General features: G+C 34.9%; 1 protein-coding gene across 1 annotated transcript; it reads right to left on the reverse strand.

Annotated features, from left to right (window-relative positions):
* Nucleotides 1-2242: 2242 nt before the first annotated feature.
* On the reverse strand, nt 2243-17202 carry LOC125820815 (regulator of telomere elongation helicase 1 homolog). The gene is given in 25 exon segments (XM_049500253.1): nt 2243-2262; nt 2533-2674; nt 4064-4654; nt 4749-4813; nt 6835-6844; nt 6846-6941; nt 7026-7083; nt 7562-7677; nt 7784-7843; nt 8677-8763; nt 9645-9713; nt 9793-9900; nt 9984-10075; nt 10186-10340; nt 10429-10570; nt 10705-10750; nt 10882-10920; nt 10922-11010; nt 11473-11649; nt 11937-12093; nt 12215-12362; nt 12435-12516; nt 15653-15801; nt 15999-16255; nt 16988-17202. Coding segments are annotated over 25 exon segments (3057 nt in total). The 5' UTR covers nt 17090-17202.
* Nucleotides 17203-19890: the final 2688 nt, after the last annotated feature.

The raw sequence follows: 19890 nt of genomic DNA on the forward strand, positions 1-19890 counted from the left end.
AATTAATTAACATTAATTCGTCTTGTTTAAATTTTAGCCAAACTCTCTAAATTAAACTCAATTTGGCAATTTCTTAAACTCCAAGATCTAACCCATCTTTGACCTCCTACTTCACTCAATTTTGAGACCAAAATTTTGGGCCTTTTTACAAATTTCCAGCAGCCCACCTTAGACCCAAACCCAAGCCCAACTTCCTCAATTCTAATTTTTCTCCAACTTTCAGCCTATTCCATAATACAGAAACCCACTTCCAGCCCAATTCAATCAACAACGTTCCAAACAACAATGTTCGTTCACATGACTGAAGAATATCAAGTCTAATTGATTGAGGACTTGGGAAAATTTGATCAATTAGTTATTAATTTTAGTCAAGTGGACTAGTTATAATTTTTTTTGATTAAATTTTATTAGAAGTGTTTTTTACTCAAACTTGTGGTAACTTTTTAAAATTTCGTTATTCAATAATATTTAACTATTGTTTTTTCTTGTAAATAGTTAGAAGTCAGTGATGTTTGTTAATTTTTATCTTAGTGTATTTAACTTCTAAGTTAATATTTACTCACTAATGTATGTTTTTTTTCTACTTTATAGGTTATTCGTAAGAGGAGTTGAGAGATATGAGCATATCAAGTACAATTTATGTTCAATTTTTTAATTAAATTAAAGTTAGATGAAACAATTACTTAAGTGAAGAACAAATAACTTTGTAATAATTTATTATGCGATTTTATAATTTTTGTTTATTTGATAAGATTGAATAAACAATTGGGGCTATTTTAATAGTTTTACAACTTATGAGATTTTTATGTTTATGAGAAAATATACAACACAAAAATTCCATATCGCGTGTCCAAACAAACCTTCAATTTCATCTCATGATTTCATATCATGATACCATATCGCATGGCCAAACGGGCCCTTAATTCACCTATTGGTGTTGTTTTCAAATTCTCTTATTTAATGAGTGATAGCATTAGCAGGCAGCACACTGTCAACATGTGTGCTTCACCTGCTTGCTAACTCTCTTCATTTCAAGGAGAATTCCATTTGCAGCATAATATTGTGATCATGCGTGGGACCCATTTCTTTATTTCAAATTTGATTTCAATATTTAGTAATATGATAAATCGGTAATTATAATTTCTTTCGATTTCAAGTTTAGGACTGAGAATCATGATCTTTTAAAATTAAATTGATATAGTTTATATTTTTAAATTTGATTTCAATATTTAGCGGTATGGTAAATCGATAATTATTACTTATTTCAATTTTAAATTTTCAACGTATATATACTCATAAAATAGAGAATTATGGCTTTTAAAAATTAATTTGATTACACACAAAAAATATTAAATCAAGATAAAGAGACTATATAAATTGAGATACAAAATATTATTAGTTACATTTAATAGATACTATATACATTGAGATAAAAAGAAATAGCAAATATAATTTATAATACTTTTTGTATTATTAGCTAAGTATATTTTAAATATTATTTTATCCATTCCTTTTTAGTTGTCATGTTGCGTTTTTCAAGAGTTAATTTGACTAATTTTCAAAGTTAAATTAGATTGCATTAATTCAATATTTTAAAATAAATTTTTAGATATTCAAAATTTATACGAAAAATACTATAAATTGCAACAATTTTCATATCAATATGATAAAAAAATACTTCTTAAAATATTAATCAAAATTCATATTGTTTAACTCTTAAAAAGGAAATTAAGACAACCAAAAAAAATACAGAGGGAATATCAAATATTCTCCTTTTTGAATATTTAACTTAGAAGTATATATAGATATATACAACAAATTGAAAATTAAAATATGTAAATCAATTTTAAAAATCAATCTTAATGCTTGGACCCGTGCACAGCGCGGGCATTTTACTATCCAAGAAATGTGAATATGACTCCGTCAAAATGCTTGCTTGCTTATTCACATTCATTTATGGCCCACTTCAATTGCCATTCAACATACAGAGGTAAATTTTCCACATTTATTCTCTAACGGGCCCACTTTACTTGCCAATTCCACCACCAATTTTAAGTTTTATCACATATTCACTCCGTCTACTTTTAATTATTGTGATTTTCTTTTTTAGATTCAAATTATAAGAACTTTGACTAACAATTTACGATATTTTTTTTTATCATATTGATATATAAAAAATTGCAATTTATAGTACTTTTCGTGTAGTTTTTGAATATCTAAATTTTTTGTTTAAAATATCGAATTATTGTAATCTAATATAACCTAAAAAATTAGTTAAATTGACTTTCAAAAAACGTAATATGACAATTAAAAGTTTATTTGGGGTCCACTTCAATTATTACCTCCAATTGTCAATTCTTCAAATATCATTCTTGTGAATGTCAATCTTTATTTGCTAATAAAAAATTTGTTGACTCTTAGAATTTTATTGTGCCTCATAAAATTGGCCGGAAAGGGTAACATATATTATTTGAAAATGACCTAAAATGACTAATAATCACAATAATTATCAACTTAAAATATTTAAAAGACATAAAAAAGTTGGTTTATCAGGAAGAGAAAATAATCTTGTGATAGATTGAAGAACTTGGCCTATCTTCATTGCTTTAGACTTGAGTGACTTCATATACCCGACGAATTCATGGTATTCTGTATCAGTAAGCTTTTCCCTGACCTGCATAGGAGATCACAGCAGAAACGCTCAACTAATAACCCCAAATTTTGTTACTTATACAGTAGAAGTCTTTGCCAGTTACAAGAGATAAATTCAAGATGGGAAAATCTCAAGCCCAATGGAATACTGTCCTTTCTGGTAAAGAAATGATAAGTAACTTGTGAACAATGAGCTTGTAAAGGTTAATTTTAAAAGTTGATGTTAAGAAAGTCCAATAATATAAAGAGGGAAAAGGGTTACATTTGCCCCTGTTCTACCTGAAACTAATCAGATTTGCTCTCCTATAGACTTTTTTTATCAAGTTTTTATTTTTTTGATAAAGCTTGCCCTCCTTTAGACTTCCCGTTTTTGCCCTTGACCCCTAACAGAGCTTCAAATTGAAGGTAATTTTAATCCATAGTCGAGCATTGGGGGTTAAATCTGAAACTTTTTAGTGAAAGAATTTGAATACGTGGAGACCACCTATTATTTCACGCTGGAGCTCCATTAATTGCAAGGGAATATACAGAGACTTTTTCCTAACCGAAGGAGTATGAATTGAACAAAAGTTTCAACGGACGGCAAAGTTGCTCAATTTCGAATAGTACAAAGACAAATTTGGACCTTTTACCTATAAAGAAATGCAAACAACTTAAAAGAATGACCTTACAAGTTCCATTTGGCAATGCTAAGCCAACTTGGAATTCATATAATTCCACTACTTCACAGTTTCAGACACTTGTCTAGATCGAAGAGACGCATTTAGTAAGTCTTATATAGTCTTGTCCAAGTGACTGGTGTATCCCAGTTTATCCATTAGTGATAGAAGAAGATCCTGTTTCACACCAGAATTACTAAGTCTTCTCATATTAGTCTAAATCTTCAATCACCCAAAGAAAACCCTAGATCACTACCATATAAAGAGGAAATGCATTAAATTTCCTTCTGCTTCATAATTATGTCAACTTGGTTCTTCAGCATGGTCACATTTGTGCACTCACTCAATAGTCAATGATTATTTAATGTACCAGAGTTTCAAGTACCTGTGAAACCAGAAACTAGAAAAAAGAAAATTTGTGACAAGAAATAGATACAACATAGTAAAATACCAAGATATGCTACGGGTTCCTATATCAATCAGCAAAGTGTTTTCAAAAGAAAATCAAACAGAACAGCAGAAATATCACCATAAATTAAATAACATAGGGAGTTTGTCATCAAAAAAACCATAGGGAGTTAGGTGAGATACAGAGGCAATCTTTAGTTGCTCAACATCACTGACACTAAATTGAGATAGACAAAAAGACAGAAACGCCACCACTGCAGTTAAAGCAAGAAAGACAAATGCTGTCCCGCACGCTAGTACACATAAAGAAGTTGATATAGGAAGAGTAAATTTCCAGCATTTACCTGAACAAGAAAAGCCGATCCTTTCTCCTCATTATTGCAAGGTGCAGAGCTAAGAATGCCATCTTCATTTTGCAGGTCAACTAACCCTGCAGTCTTTCGTGATGTCCTCTCATCTTCAAGAAGGTTTGCTCTATCTAAATTACTGTTTCGTGTACTTTGGTTCTCAGAGTACTGTGACTTCTTATTATTCAATAAATATCTAAAGTCACTTTCTGACAACAGGTGATGGGCAACTGAGGAACAGTCAGGACTATCATGAGGCTTTCGAAAATGATCACTTTGACAATCAGATCCTGTTAATGCTAACCGAGGCCTCTTCGTAGAACAAGGTGCAACAATATCTTTTGGTGGTTCATCAGCCAATTCATGTTTCGTCAAGTCAATTATTTTCTGATTGCAAATTGGCATGCCTATTCGTCCAGGGACCAATAAATTACTTGCATGTTTTACGGCCAGAATCTTAGCTAGCTTATCAGATCTAAGAGATGATTTATTAGCAGGAAGTATTTCTTCCAGCCTACCAGGGCTGTTGCCTTGCTTAACTGAGGAAGACAATTGATTAGTAGAGCCAGGAAAATCCACTGATGAGACCTATGAACAGAATCACGTGAAGAAAGAAATAAGAAAAAATGTGCATTACTGTCATATTAACTTTAAAAGATGCACCGACACTAAATTAGCTTACCAGAGAGGTGAGAAGCTTTTCAAAGTGAAGTTGAGACTGAGAGTTTCCTACACTCTCTACTGTTTCTGCGAAGAGAACCAGAATCAATAGGTAACAACAATGACAGTAATATGTAATAACAATAACAAATTCAATTATCTCAGTGAGGAAACAGCCTCACTTTCCCCAAACCCCCCTTGTGGGATTACACTGGGTATGTTGGTGTAGAAGTGAGGAGGTATTATTTGACTCAACTAATGAAAGGAGACGGAGATACAAATAATTTGACAAAATCACTAAAAAGCATGACAAGAATGAACATGTTGCTTCCTCACTATGCTTCACACATGAAATTATGCTGCTTTCACAGGCTCAAATAGATTGAGTTGAAGAACTTGTTTCAGGGTTGCCCAGTGAAAGAACTTTCATAATCTCTTTTGCTCTCAGATCTAATTCTCTGCTTAGTGACTCGGTCTCTCTTTCTTTTGAAGCTCGTGCAAAGCGGTGTTTTGATTTCTATACAATTATAAACCTACACACTATCATCAATGAGGTTGAACTAGTTTAAACTAAGTTCCAATTGAAATGCGCTCGCCCAATTTATACAGAGTGAGTATAGACTTGCCAAAAATAGGTGAGTTACGCAATCATTGTCAATTTGTAGCCTTATATAAAATACACCAGAGTTAGTCATTGAATCTGAACAAACTCATTTATTAAGCTTTGTCTAAATCCCTCAATTGACTTGTCGCATCAAAGATATTGGGTATCCAAAACAAGAAAAGTTACCATCCAATCTACTCAAGTGTACATGAAATGAGAAATCAACTGTCAATTAAGAAGGTGACATATATTCAACAGTAATATCAGATTTTTTTATAAACTCTACTAGAGAGCTGCCATTAGATCACAACCAAAACTAAACCAAATTTTGGCTGTAAAAGGGTTTGTGCCAAAAAAACATGAGTGAAAATGGGATTCATAAGCTAACAACAACTATGCCCCAGTCCCAAACAAGTTGAAGTCAGCTATATGAATCGTCACTTCTCTATTTACAACTCATGTCATCATCGTACCAACTATTAGAAGTTCTCTAACAAGACCAAAACCTATTTTTTTTCTATCTTTTGGTGTATCCTGTCAGAAAGGAACCGCATGTGTTTTAATGGCATCTCAACTCCAACCTATTCACTCAAAGCTAAATGTTTGGCTAACCTTTTTAGTTGGAACAATCTCAACACCGTATATAGTGCTGACTACTATTTTTTATTTTCTTAGCTCCCTGAACTTGGCATAGAATCATTTGTACAGGAGCTAGCTATTTCACTTCTTTTGTACTGTCTGGCCTCTCTGCATCTGCTTGGTGACTGAATTTCCCTTGATAAAAAACATCACCTTTTTGCATCTATTTCTTACATTGTTCCCTATCTTTAGATAAGTTTGAATTGAATCCAAAAATTTGTAGGTATTTGAGAAAACTTCCTTCCATATAACTCTAGGTTTACCCCATCCCCTTTTAACACCTTCACTCGCCATAGTTTTGCACTTACGGACCGGTGCATTTGTCGGTCGGAAGCATGACATGGACAAACCTTTCATGAGCTAACTACCTACTATATTATTTTATATATAAACTAGCTACAGTTGGAGGAGAGCAGGAAGCATGTTAGAGAAGAAATTATTAAGCATGTCCACGCACACCCATTGATTAGCTTGATTTTTCAGCGGAACCAATCAAATGTAGGTGTATTTCTTCTACGCTGAAACCAAACCAAAACTGGAAAACCAGACTGAACTGCTAATTTGAGTTCAGATTCTTTTTGTTTTCAACCAATGCTCTCACCCACTCCTATAAATATACACCCCAAAATATCTGAACCATAACTAAGCAGAAAACTGAAACCGGTTGTCAACACAACCTTTGATCTACAGAGATCTATCTGTGTAAATCCTAATGTCAACCTAGGACTACTCCCACAGAATATAGTACCTCACGTGTATCACATCAAGTGATCTAGGCAAAATGGCATCAATAAATACAAGCAAGAGAGTGCAACATTAAGCCAAAACAGAGTAATGTGATTTTCTTTTACTAGTTTTACTTTACCCTTGTCATCTGGTAAGCATCATTTCTAGCTTTGTAGGGCCACGGATTCTTCCATCACGAAAAAAGCGTGTCAATGAAAAGACTACTTCCCCAAATTTGGAATGACACTGGACAGTCAAAAAGATGATAATTTAGAAAAAGAAAACAAAAAACAAAAATAGAGCAAAAAATACCAATTAAAACAAATCAACCTTGATATGGGGTTGTATCCAACGTGATATCTGTGACTGACGATTGGAGTATGTGAATCTGCTCAAGATAAAGGAGAAGTTAAAGACAGATGTTTCAAAATTGATGGGTCACTCTATGCAACAGGCAGAATGATGACCAAATGACACACAGTAACTCTACTTCTGCAAATATGCAGTGGGGGATGCCCCTATTGTGAACTTCCTTTTAACAGATATAGTTGACTCATGGCAATTCCCTTAATTCCAACAGTATGAAAGTCTGCGTGTTTAGTATCGACATTCAATATCAGAATGAGCTTAAGCAATCGAAACCAAGTCATTCAACTATCCATCCAGTATCAAAGGTTTGACTAAGTTGTAAGCAAGATATTTCACTACCAGCTTAGGCAAATAAACTCTAGCAGCATTCTGGTCATATGTACAAGGAAAAAAGAGCAGCCAATATATGACAGCAATTTGGTGAAAAGTTGGCACGGCCCACAGCTTGATTATTGCTCCCATATATTGACTGCAATATGGTCAAAAAGGGTATATACCTTTCATCACAGAATATAATTGCTCCAAAATCATGTTTATGACGAATGACACGGCCCACAGCCTGATTAACTGCCCTGGTTGCTTGTTGAGTATACCAATCTTCTCCTGTTAGGACCTGCCACATCACTTTTTAGTATGAATATGCTCAGCCCTCGGGAGAGGTGGGTTCAACAAGAAACAAGCTCAGAAGTACCTAAACACCTTTTTGGTTTGACCTGTACCTTAGATCCAGTTGGTTGCAAGGCCATCTGTTGATCCAGGAATTCGCGTTTCAATCGAACCTGATTCAGACATACGGTGCACAAGGTTTCATTTGACATTTGTATGAACAGACAACAACGCCGAGGTGACAACAGACTAAGTTCAACACATTTATTTATGATTTAATCAGATAAGTGCAACACATATTTTTAATTATTGACAAGTGCAAAACATTTTTCTCCAAAGGAAATTAGAGCCTCAGATCAAAGTTTTCAAATGAATTGAAGATCAAAGTACTCCATCCCCTGGGTTGCTTTCATATATTTGAATAGACAAAATTACCACAAACCAAATGATATCAGGAAAGAAGTAAATTAGGAAACATTAGTTGTTGAATCCAAAAGGCATGCCCGCTCTATAAAGCTGTTGAAAGAAGGGAGGCTTAAACTTATGCTTAATGAAGACGGAAGAATTGAGGGAGATATTCATCCTGAGGCGGAGGATAGCCCAGTTAGAGAACAGAATCCTTCAGCATCAAAGAAGAAAAGCAAAGGACTGAAGAGGCAACTCAGGGAGAAGAAGTATAAGGTACATGCTAAGTTATTGGATGTTATGTTTTATACACTGTTCCCCTCCCCTTTTACTTGGATGTGATGTACTTGAGCTGAGGGTCTTTCGGAAACAGCCTCTCTACCTCCACGAGGTAGTGGTAAGGTCTGCGTACACTCTACCCTCCCCAGACCCCACCTAGTGGGATTTCACTGGGTATGTTGTTGTAGTTGTTGAAGATGATATATCAGGATGCAAAGTGACTGGATGTAAGTTTTTGTTAAAACAAAACTAGGAAACACTTGAATCACTGAACAACTCCAACGAGAAAATTGACACAATAGCAGTGATTATGTTCACAAACCTTAGGATCGGTCCTTGTGGCGAAGGGGATGCCAGTGATCACAACAGCTCTACCAGCGTGGTCAGTAAAATCCAGCCCCTCACTCACCTATGTACCAATCAACCAATAATAAGGAAACATGATCAAAGGGTGTCATTTATAACACTACTATCAATGATCTAGGATAACCTGAATGTATACCATTATATAAGAACAAAGGAACATATATGCAGTTAGGCACTACATTTTCATAGTTAAACATTTAATACGATTGGTAGGTCTCTAATTCATTTGACACATCTTCTATGAGATACCCAGTTGTATGCTTCACCTTTTGTAGTTGCGAATAACTTAGATTTACAAGTTCAATGAATTATGTCCATTTTTACTAGGAAATTTCTGCTATTAAGTTACATGCTTTCTCAATGTACAACTATGATAAGTTTATAAAACAGTGTGCACAAAGGAATAAGATATGTTGGTCATTTAAGTTTTTCCCCTTTTATATTTTCGACGGAATGTTGGCTTTCCCTAGTAAGCAGAAATAATACCACGACTTACCAAAAAGAGACATGTCTCTACAAAAAGAAGCAGACATCCAATTAAACCTTTTTTCCTTTTCTTTTATAAGCAACAAACCCCGTGTAAGTTAGCTTGCCAAATTCCAACTGTGCTTAGAGGTTTACAGCTCGAAGGAGTATGGGCCCATCCCTCTACCCTACTTCCACTTAAATGTCAGGCTTAAGTCAAAGGCAGCATTCAAAATCGTGACGTGGGGCCTAACCCACACTGCATGCATTGCATCCTTACCATTGAATCAAACCCCAGGCATAACAACCCATCATGTCAAATCACTACTAGTTTAACTATGTTGAAGACTTCTAGAAGTATCTGCTACCCACTAATAACATAAGCTTGTATTAAACGTTCAAAACTATACAAATTTTATTATCAAGAGCTAAAGAAACATTTTTAAAATAGAAACCTACTTTTCCACGACAGACGGCAAAAAATACAGCCCCAGATGCTGATTTGTCCTTTAACTTGGCCATATAGTCCTGTCGAGGCCCAACATATCTCAGTCAAATACAGACACAGAATGCATAAAAGAAAAGTTACAAAAATTGTATGGCGTACTTCAATTGCCGCTGGGAAAAGGGAAGATTGTCTCGGTTCAACCACAGGCAGCTTGTGTTTGCATATCCTTTCCCATATTGTGCTTGAACCCATTGAGATTGAATGTCCCTGAATATTTTCATAGCCCAAAATTATGCTCACAGAAACCAATGCCGAGCAGATGTCAATTTTCATTATGTCTAGATCCTTACCAAAGTTTTCCAGCAGCCAATGCATTGCTCCAAAATGTAATATGAAGGAAAAAATACAAGAAGGCCATCTGGTACAACGCGGGCGAAATTGACTGAAGCATAAAATTAAAAAGAATAACATCCATCAAAAACATTATCTGGAAACATCATCAAAAGTTCACAGCTGCATATACACCACATTCCAGTATCACATTCCACATACCAATGGCATTCCCAAGCTCTTGCTTGTATTCAATAGAATCACGTGTCCTGTATGATGAGTTGAATGTATAACCAGAAGGGCCCACGGGTACAGCACCAGCCCATATCTGATTGTCTGATATAACATGAGGGTTCTCTAAACGTACTGGAAAATCTCTACAAGCAGCAAGAAGGAAAAGAGATGGAAACCAGAGCCCATGCCAGAACAAAAATAAGTAAACATTTTGGGATAGATTGGACTCACAACTTCAATTCCTCAGCAAAGGAATCCATTGGAGATAATGTGCCAGAAGTCAAAATGATAGATCCAACACCTAATCTGGAGAACTGCTCCATTGCAATACCTGGATTGAAACACCACCAGCTCAGTGTCCTAGATCCCTTGCCTGCAGCACATAATCGAAGATTAAAAATATGAAGGGGGAGGGTTAAAGGTTAAGAAAACAAAAAACTATGGAGGACATAGGTATCCGAAGAACTGAAGCTATGTTTGCACTATGCCGAAGAGGAATTTGGCTACCTTTAAAGGAATCCATGCCATTTCCTTGAACTTCCTGAACATGAACCTGATAAGACATGAAACAACTTCAATCAGACAACTGACTGAGAATCAGGATTTAGTACAATCGTACAAGTCTCAAACAAAATCATTCACAACCTGCCAACCAAAAAAAGGCAACATAATCTCCTAACTTACACGATAGTATTGAGCATGAGGGTTCCCATCATCTCTGAGAAATCTGCTGTAGAATGTCACCCATGCTTTCCAATCTGCAGACTGTGCTTTTTGACTTGTTTGTTTTTCCATCTTCAGTAGTGTTTGTATCTGATTCAAGGAACAAGAATTCAGTGATTTCAAATGGAGAAGCACCATACAAAGCTAAAATAAATACAAAACACCCTGGCTACAAAAGCTAAAAACAACTCAACTTTTTTCTGCCCCCTTCCATTGCATGGAACACATTTCCTTTTTTTAACAAGTAATAAGTGAATTTCATTGCACAAGGAGTTAACCTTGGTATACAAAATAGTACATTTAGCTTCTAACACAACTCACATCATTAACATTAAGCACACTTTCTCAAGCAAATACAATTTAGACCACATTATAACCAAATCTGAACTCAAGTTTAACAATTTTGGACCACTAAAACTATAATTAATGAATTGAAAGCTAAGTTATTAATCTTCCTGCCAAGTTAAACAGTGCTGCAAACAACCATTCATTCCAGAGTAGATCTGATACAAGGTAGATTACATTCGGAAGGTCAAGGCAGTAAGAACTCACCTTCTTCAAGAAGTACAGTTGCTTCCTCAATTATATCAATGAGCATGTTGGCCGTTTTCTGTGTGCTATTTAGATCAGCAAGAAACTCATAAATGTATGGTCCAGGCTTCGTGAAACCCAACTCTTTTGAATCAATGGGTACTTCACCAATTTTTTTCTCAAGCTTCAACAGAAGTGCTGCATGAGATTCATACTGTTAAAGAGTGTGCGGCACCCATATACTACCCCAGATACAAAGGAGTTGAACAAGTAAATTTAGTATGAAATAACAGAGAGGAACAAATAACAAACGAAAGTAAGAGGCAACTTGATTGAACTCTAATGAGAAATGTCTCTTAGATTGTAGTGGACCTTACAGACACGTCTTGAACAATTAAAGGCAATGAACTATACGCTAAATACCCATGAATAAAATCACGTCAAATGCATCTATCATAACTTCATTCAGCAATTAACGAATTTACCTCTGAGAATGGCAAAGTTATCGGGATTACATGATTTGTCACTTGACATCTCCCTCCTTTCTATCGAAAGGTCTATACAATTTTTAGCTTCAGAGATGCAAGCTGTCAGAAGGCCAGAAGAAAGGTCAAAAGAGGCTGCATCAGCACACAAGCTTTCCTGGTTTTAAAAAAGAAACGCCAAAAAATATAAAAATTGAATCTTAAATTACAACAGAAGAATGATGCAAAGGTGAGCATTCTAAGAAAATACTTATGCAACGGTTGAAGGTGCAATTTACCAAGTTATGAGCTTCATCAAATATAAGTATACTGTTTGTCCACTGAATATTCAAAGATTTTCTGTATCCGCGATCAATAAGATAATCGTAAGGCGCAAATAATATGTCCACAGTCTTGTGAAGTTCTCGTGATACATAATATGGACACCTACAAAAGAACCAGAAGTGAGTCCAGTCATATTATCAGCATTAAATGACAAGACCCACAAGAAAAACCTACGGTCCACTGCTTCTTCCGATGTTAACCAAATCCTCTATGTCAATAGGCTCCTCTCCGAGACTAGGATTAATCTTCATGAACTCTGTGTATAACAAGACAGCATAAACAGTCATAATTCACCAAGCACAGTTAAGACAAAAAGTAAACAAAAGAATGTCATATGCTTAGTTACACAATCACCTTTTATGTTTTTGTATAATTGTATTAGATCGACAGAAAGTCATTAGCCTACCATGATGCTTTCTCCAAGGTAGGCTGCCTAAATCACACCCCCTTGGGATGCACTTCTTCTCTGAACCATGTGTGAGTGCAGGATGCTTCGTAGTCCAGACTACCCTTTCTTATACACATACTTTTACTTTCATTACCTCATCTATTTTTCCATCACTTTTGGTAGGAGGCAAGTGATAGAAAGGCACCCAAAGCTAGCTTAGGGGTATATAGCAGAGTTTCTCTTTCTCAAACATTTCTACAATGTAAGATAAGCTTTTTGGATCGTTAAGGAGTCTTTTATTTTTTTTACAAATTTCTGTTGGCACTACATGATCTACCTTTTTTTATAAAGGACACTACATAATTTACCACTAAGTTTTGTCTGAATCTTTTGGAAATATCTAAATGACTATCCTTTATAATGTAGATTGTGTTGGGGATATATTGTAGCTAGCAAGTCATTTCGCTTTCTATTTCTTTATATGGGACACTTCATAATTTACCATTAAGTTTTGTCCGAACATTTTTGAAATTTCTAAACAACTATCCTTTATAATGTAGATTGTGTCGGGGATATATTGTGGCTAGCAAGTCATTTAACTGAAATGATTCATTATATGGATCTCAGTCCAGATGAGATAGTGCTTAACTTCAGAGAGAAAAAGTTGGTCGAGGGGGATGAGATCTTGATAATCGATCTAGAAAATCAAACATACTAGTGCTTCCCCGTGATTCTTCATGCTAAACAAGATATGGATCTGGTCCAGCCTTACGATTGGCTGTCGACCCGTCAAATGAGGGTCTCAATAAAGACGAAATAATAACCGAAGCAAACAAAACCAACCAAGACACAGAAGAATGGCATCTTTTTTCTGAAGAAACTTGTTCATACTTTATCACCTTTTTGAGACAATGAGGGGTGACACATATTTGGGAATTTAGAAGAAGACCTAGCACTTATTTGGTCCTTTGAATGGAAAGAAAGAGGAGATATCCCAATTGGTATAGACGACTGAATGTCGAACCATATTTTTGTGTACGTTCTCTATTTTGTTACTACTTGTATAGGTTTTACTCTCCGAAAGCATCAATATAATGTTACCTCATCAAAAGAAACATTTAATCTTTCTTAGATCACCAAAAAAACTTAATAAAGAACTGTTATGTTATTTGAGTTGTTGCTATAAAACAATCATTAATATATCCAATCTCTCTGGTTAAATGGTCACAAGAGCCTTCAGCCTCAATAACAACGATTCACATTGTTCCAGATGTAAACACTCAACAAAAACATGTAAAATGACAACCATGATGAGAGAGAAAATACGAGTTGACTATACAAGCAAAACTATTCACGACATTCCAGAATCAAACTGCAAAAAAGAACATATACCTGACATGTGTTACAGGACAGAACAAGTAAGAAGTTTACCATACAAGCAATCAACCTGCCATTTAATACAGCTTAAGAGACAATTTGCCTAAATCCTTCAAAGAAATTTGCTTAAATATCAAGGTTCAGATGTTTGTCTCTTGATCACAAAGTTATATACAGATGAAGTATTTGTAAAAAACCATGTCCTCTTGTAAGGTTTTCCACATTTGGTATACTTCTTGTATACGGGCAAGCTTTTGCCCCTTTTCTAATGAAATTAATTACTTTATCCAAAAAAAAAAATACAGAAAAAGTAAAATTGTATCATGATAAGACAAAGAAAGTACAGGTTATTTATACAAGCAATCAACTATTCATGATCTTCCAAGAAATATCAAAGAAGTCATATAGCAGACATGCATTAAAGGACAGAGGAGGAAGAAGTTTAGTCATATGTGCAATAAACCGGTCATTTCATCCAGCTAACGAGTACATTTGGCCTAAGGTCTTAAAGAATATCTTCTTAAAAGATCAAGGTACACATTTTGTCTCCAGATCACAAAGTACATACACGGACAAAAAGAAACGGTAATCATGATGAGATAGAGAAAGGAAACATAAACTATACAAGGAGTCGACTATTTATGATGTTCAAGAAGTCAAAATACCAAAGAGCATATAGCTGACATATGTTATAGGACAGAAGAAGTAATAATTAACCAAACAAGCAATTAAACCAGTTATTTAATTTAGCTAAATAGGACAATTTTTTCAGTGTTCTTCAGAGTTATCTGCCTAAATATTCAAGGTGCAGATGCTTGTCTCCTTATCACAGAGATCATACACAGATGATGCAACAATACAAGGATCAAATGATAAATTAATAATTGATTCTGAGTTTACCGAATAAAGTATGATCAAGCAAAAAAACAAGTGCATAGTGACTAGTATTATGAGGGGTCTTGATATGTCCAATCATTATATATTTGGATATACATACTTTCTTAGTATCAAAAGTGTTTGACATACTGACATACAGCACCTTTATAAACTAGAAAGCTAAATAAATTCCTAGCAGTATCACATACCACATGTTCCACCGAGTAAATTTGCATCTTTGCTTATTTGTTTCTCCAATAAAATTAAAAGCATGAAGTGGTCCTATGAGCGTAAAATTTAAACTTGTTACCTCCCACCAGCAAAAGGACGAAGTACCAGCTAACTTAGTCCACAAAGATTAGGCAAATGGAAAGAAACACCTGGATTATTTTTTTACTTTGTTGGGATTTAAACCCTAGTTGCCCATGGCCCTGTCATTTTCATTGATCATGGTCACACCCTTGGATGCAAGATGTGGTCTTTTATCTTCTATTTACATAATTCCATAGGGATTGAGAAGGGATATGAGCAGGAAAAAGAGAGCCTAAATTTTTGAGCTGACCATGCAGGTAAATGTACTTTCTAATAAAATAAAGAGTGCAATAACCTCCTTAGGAGAAGAATACACCTGGGATGTGGGAAGGCTGAAGCATAAATGACACTAGGAACATTTACAAGTGAATCAATAACCAAAAACAGAATCCAGCTCAACCATGAAGAGTTTGAGTACAAGCAGATATGCTTAATATACCTGCAACGCGAGAAAAATGGGCACAATAACGTTTTTTGTGTTTTTTGCAAAGTGCATGGCAGGCATTTGTCTGTGTTTTTCCACGCAGCTGACTCACTTCTTCATGAATGCATAGTTGTTCCCGAGACCCTAAGACTACCATTTTGGGCCTATACATCACATTATATTTGACAGAATCAGACACCTTATGGCATACGTAAATGTGAAGTATTGCAAATAAGAAATCTTCTTAACAAAATGCTGCCACTGAACTAGGAGACTATTTGAAAGACTTCAATAATATGCTAACAGTAAAAGATAATAATAAAGCCACATGTTCAATAATACAATCACAATTTGACTCTACCTATAGTTGGTCCTCTTTAACTCTTTCACCACTTGTCGAATTTGGCTATGTGTGCGTGATGCATATACAATACTCGGTAATGTTGAAGATTCAGATTGAGAAGACTCATCAGACTGCTGGCTACTGGAAATATGATCTCTTCTTCCACTCTTCCGGACTGAGAAACCCCCCAAACTCTTCCTCCAAGCCAATGTGGCACAAAGAAGACACAAGGTCTTCCCAGTCCCAGTTGGACTCTCAAGCAATGCGTTAGATCTCTGTCGCATCACAAGCATTCGTCAAGTAAAACAAGAAGCTTTTTAAGACTACACAAAAAGAAAAAGAAAAAGAAAAAAGGAATACAGACATGGAAAAACACTTCATGTAAACATAGTTAATCTGTACTTTAGAAAATATATTGTATATATCATGTCAGATGTTAATTCTACTCTTCAGGAAAAAATTAGTAGTGCAGCTGCTTACTGTGAAAACTGAAAATACCATGTTGATTGGACCATCGAGTGGCAAGGTCATAGCTAAGGAAGGTGGTTCAATTAATTCCTTTTCGTTGGAACATCATATTGCGCAAAAAGGACAAAAACTAATTATTATTGTTTTCATATATACAGAGAAACTTTTGAATCCCCTTGACATGAGGGAAGTTCTCATTGTATTGGCAAAGGTAGTTCAAAAATTTCTTCAGATAGCAAATTCGAATTTTTTGAATCCCCTTGTTAAAAATCCTTGTTCCACCAGTGCAATCACGTGTGATTATCAAGAAACTACAGAAATTAGGGTAATTTTCCTAATTCCCAACAACAGAAGCCCTATTCAATCAAAGTATCTAATGTCAAATGGTTACTAGTTGAAACATTAAATTCACTAAATACTTCAAAAATTCAGCAGAAAAGACTCCTTCGTTCACAAGCCATTAAAAAACAAGTACAGTAGCAATGAAGTTGTATCCAAAAACCTTAAAACCCAATGAATGATGAAAAAAGATATAATACATTTTGAAGGGACTGAATAACTTTTTCCATGTAAGCGATCTGGCAATCGTAAGCCTCGTAGGGGAAATCGACATCGATTCCCCTAATTTTGTAAATCGGCATCTTCTTGAATGCGACAATTCGCTTCGACTGAAGAACCCTAACACTGTATCACATTGAAAAGCCTTAAAGGTTTTCCCGCCATATTATTCCTGCGTCTTTAATACGGCGTCGTCGTGTTTTCTTGAATCAAACTGTAGAATCTTTATATTGTCGATGGGCGGTGCACCCGACCCGTTTATATAATGGCCAAAGTTTTACGTGGAATTATTAAGAAAACAGAAAATGTTCAAATGTGCCCTCGTATTATGTGAAATTGAGCGGATTTTCCCTCTATTTAATACTTCTGCTCAAATAGGTCCTCATTGTCAAATACTTAGTTCAAATATAATATTATGTTCATGATTTTTTCACTTATCTAATTACGAGTTACTACAACGCATATTAACAATAATTGTGAGAAATAAAGGGGGAAATTAACAACAATTCTAAGAAGTGAAGAAGAAAATTAAAATGCTTTTACTTGGAATACTGATTTTTTTTGTTAAAAGTAAAATTTCAATATGTATAATAAATTTCAACACTAGTGTCCATGAGTAATTATCAGCATATACGAATAATTTTTAGGAGTTTACGAGTTTAAATTAAATCCATATGAAAGAATATATTTATATTTTTCCAAAATTTTCTTCAAACCTCTTTGAGATAAATAGTCTTTTTTGTGCAATTCTAAATGTGAAGTAAGTCGAGAATAGCTTTAATTGGCTCACACATGGAAGTTCGTAGAAAATATGTATTTTTGTACATAACTGGACAGATTATGGAGACAATTATTTATGTGGACATGGAAAATGAATTGTGGGAAGGAACAATGATATTTTGACACTTGAAAATATCCTTACATACCTTAATTGTTCCAAATACCCAACAAAAAATATGATCATGGAAGGAGAAAAACGTCCACAAAAATCTTTCTTGAATCTTGAAATGATTTTTTAAAAAAATTCTTAAAATTGTGGTGTAGAATCTGGTTGGAAATTCATAACTAATGACTAAGAATACTTTGCAATACATTAAAGTAACATACCTTAGTGCCAAAGGGTGAGGAGAGGATATGAGAGGAAAAGGGGAGAGAAAATCGTCCTAGGGTTGATGAGAATGAAAAATTCGAAGAAGGAAGTTTTTTAAAAAAGGCAAAATGATTTGGTGGACATTATACTTGTATGAGTTTGTATTGTGAATCCTTATACTTACCTATTTGTCAAATGAACCCTTAAACTCAATAAAACACAATTTAACAAACTCATATGACCATTGACCAAGCTTATGTGGCATTAGATGTCTGAGTTGGCAAAAGTGTGTAACTACACGCCTATTAAGGTGAGTGAGGAGCATTTTTACTTTAAAAGATATTAAAAATTATAAAAGAAATATTTTTTAAACCATTAAGTAAAAAACTTTTCTTCTTCACCCATTACACCTCATTTTCAGTCATATCCATCCCCTACCCAACCCCTTTTTCTTTCTTTTCCACAATTTATTTTCATCTATTTAGATAATCTTGGGCACCTACTTGAGTCCACTAATTCACCGACGAAGGGAGAGAGCGGCGCTGGGGGTGCTCGCCGGACACCATTGATACGCAGTAGAGGGAGAGAGAGAGGTGTGGGTGAGGGTGCGAGGATCTAATAATAGCGGCGAAAAATGGTGATGTGTTCAGCTAGAACTGGTGTGGTGGCTTAGGTTGTTGGTTTAGTGGAGGTGGGTGAGGGTGCAAGGATATAATCATGGCGGCGAAAAATGGTGATGGTGTTCAGCTAAAACTAGTGTGGTGGCTTAGGTTATTGGTTTTGTGGAGGTTGGATGAGGAAAGGAAAATGGTGATGATGTGTGCCGGAGATGAAGGCGGAAGGAATATGAGTGGTTTCGTCGACAAAAATTGCGACAACGTCAACAACTTGGGCACTGAAACAGTGGGAATGGGAGAAAATGTAATAGGTTTTACTTAAAAGATTATTAAATTTTTATTGTTTTACCTTTAATTAAATAATTTTGATTAATAATTTTAAAATAATAATGACATGGCATTAATATATCTGATGTGGATATGACATGTCATTTATGTAAAAGAGAGTCAGCTACACACATGGTTGAAGGGGTTTAAAAGGCTCATTTTGATTGAGTTTAAGAGTTCAGTTGACAAACGATTAAGTAGAAGGGTTCACAATACAAACGCATACAAGTATAAGGTCGACCAGACCCTTTTGCCTTAAAAAAATTGTTGGTTATTGTGTGATGCCAAAAGTGCAGACAACACAACGGGAATGTAATGAGTACTCTGATCGCATAAATAAAAAGAATGTTAGAATTTAGGGGGCAATTATACGGTCGAAAGTGCAGATAACATAAAGAGAACAGTGGCATGATTGATGCACAATTTCCCAATTCTTCTACTTTTTAAGAAAATGATCATAATTTTTTTTGTAGAAAAGTCTGAATGACAGATGATTTGATGGAATAAAAATTAGACTCGTAGACCTTTAATTTGTTATATAATGGACATATAACTTTTTATATTCTAGGATAAATATATGTTTGAAGTTGACTCTTGTATGAAAAATTAATCGATAGAAAAACTTTTAGCTCAACTTTATATTTAAGTTCTCTCATGACCTTGATTCATACCCAATACACCTCCCATACCTAAGACTCCACTTTTACACCCAAGTACAAACAATTTCACTGGGTTCAAATCCATTTGTGTACCTAAAATGGTTCAATATAGTCCAAAAGTACTAGGTGTTGCAGAATTATTGCTATCACTAATTGATTAATAATATCCATGTGCCCAAAATGATAGACAA

Source organism: Solanum verrucosum, unplaced genomic scaffold (genome assembly GCF_900185275.1).
Source record: "Solanum verrucosum unplaced genomic scaffold, falcon-dt-bn FXZP01000117.1, whole genome shotgun sequence".
In the NCBI taxonomy this organism is placed as follows: domain Eukaryota; kingdom Viridiplantae; phylum Streptophyta; class Magnoliopsida; order Solanales; family Solanaceae; genus Solanum; species Solanum verrucosum.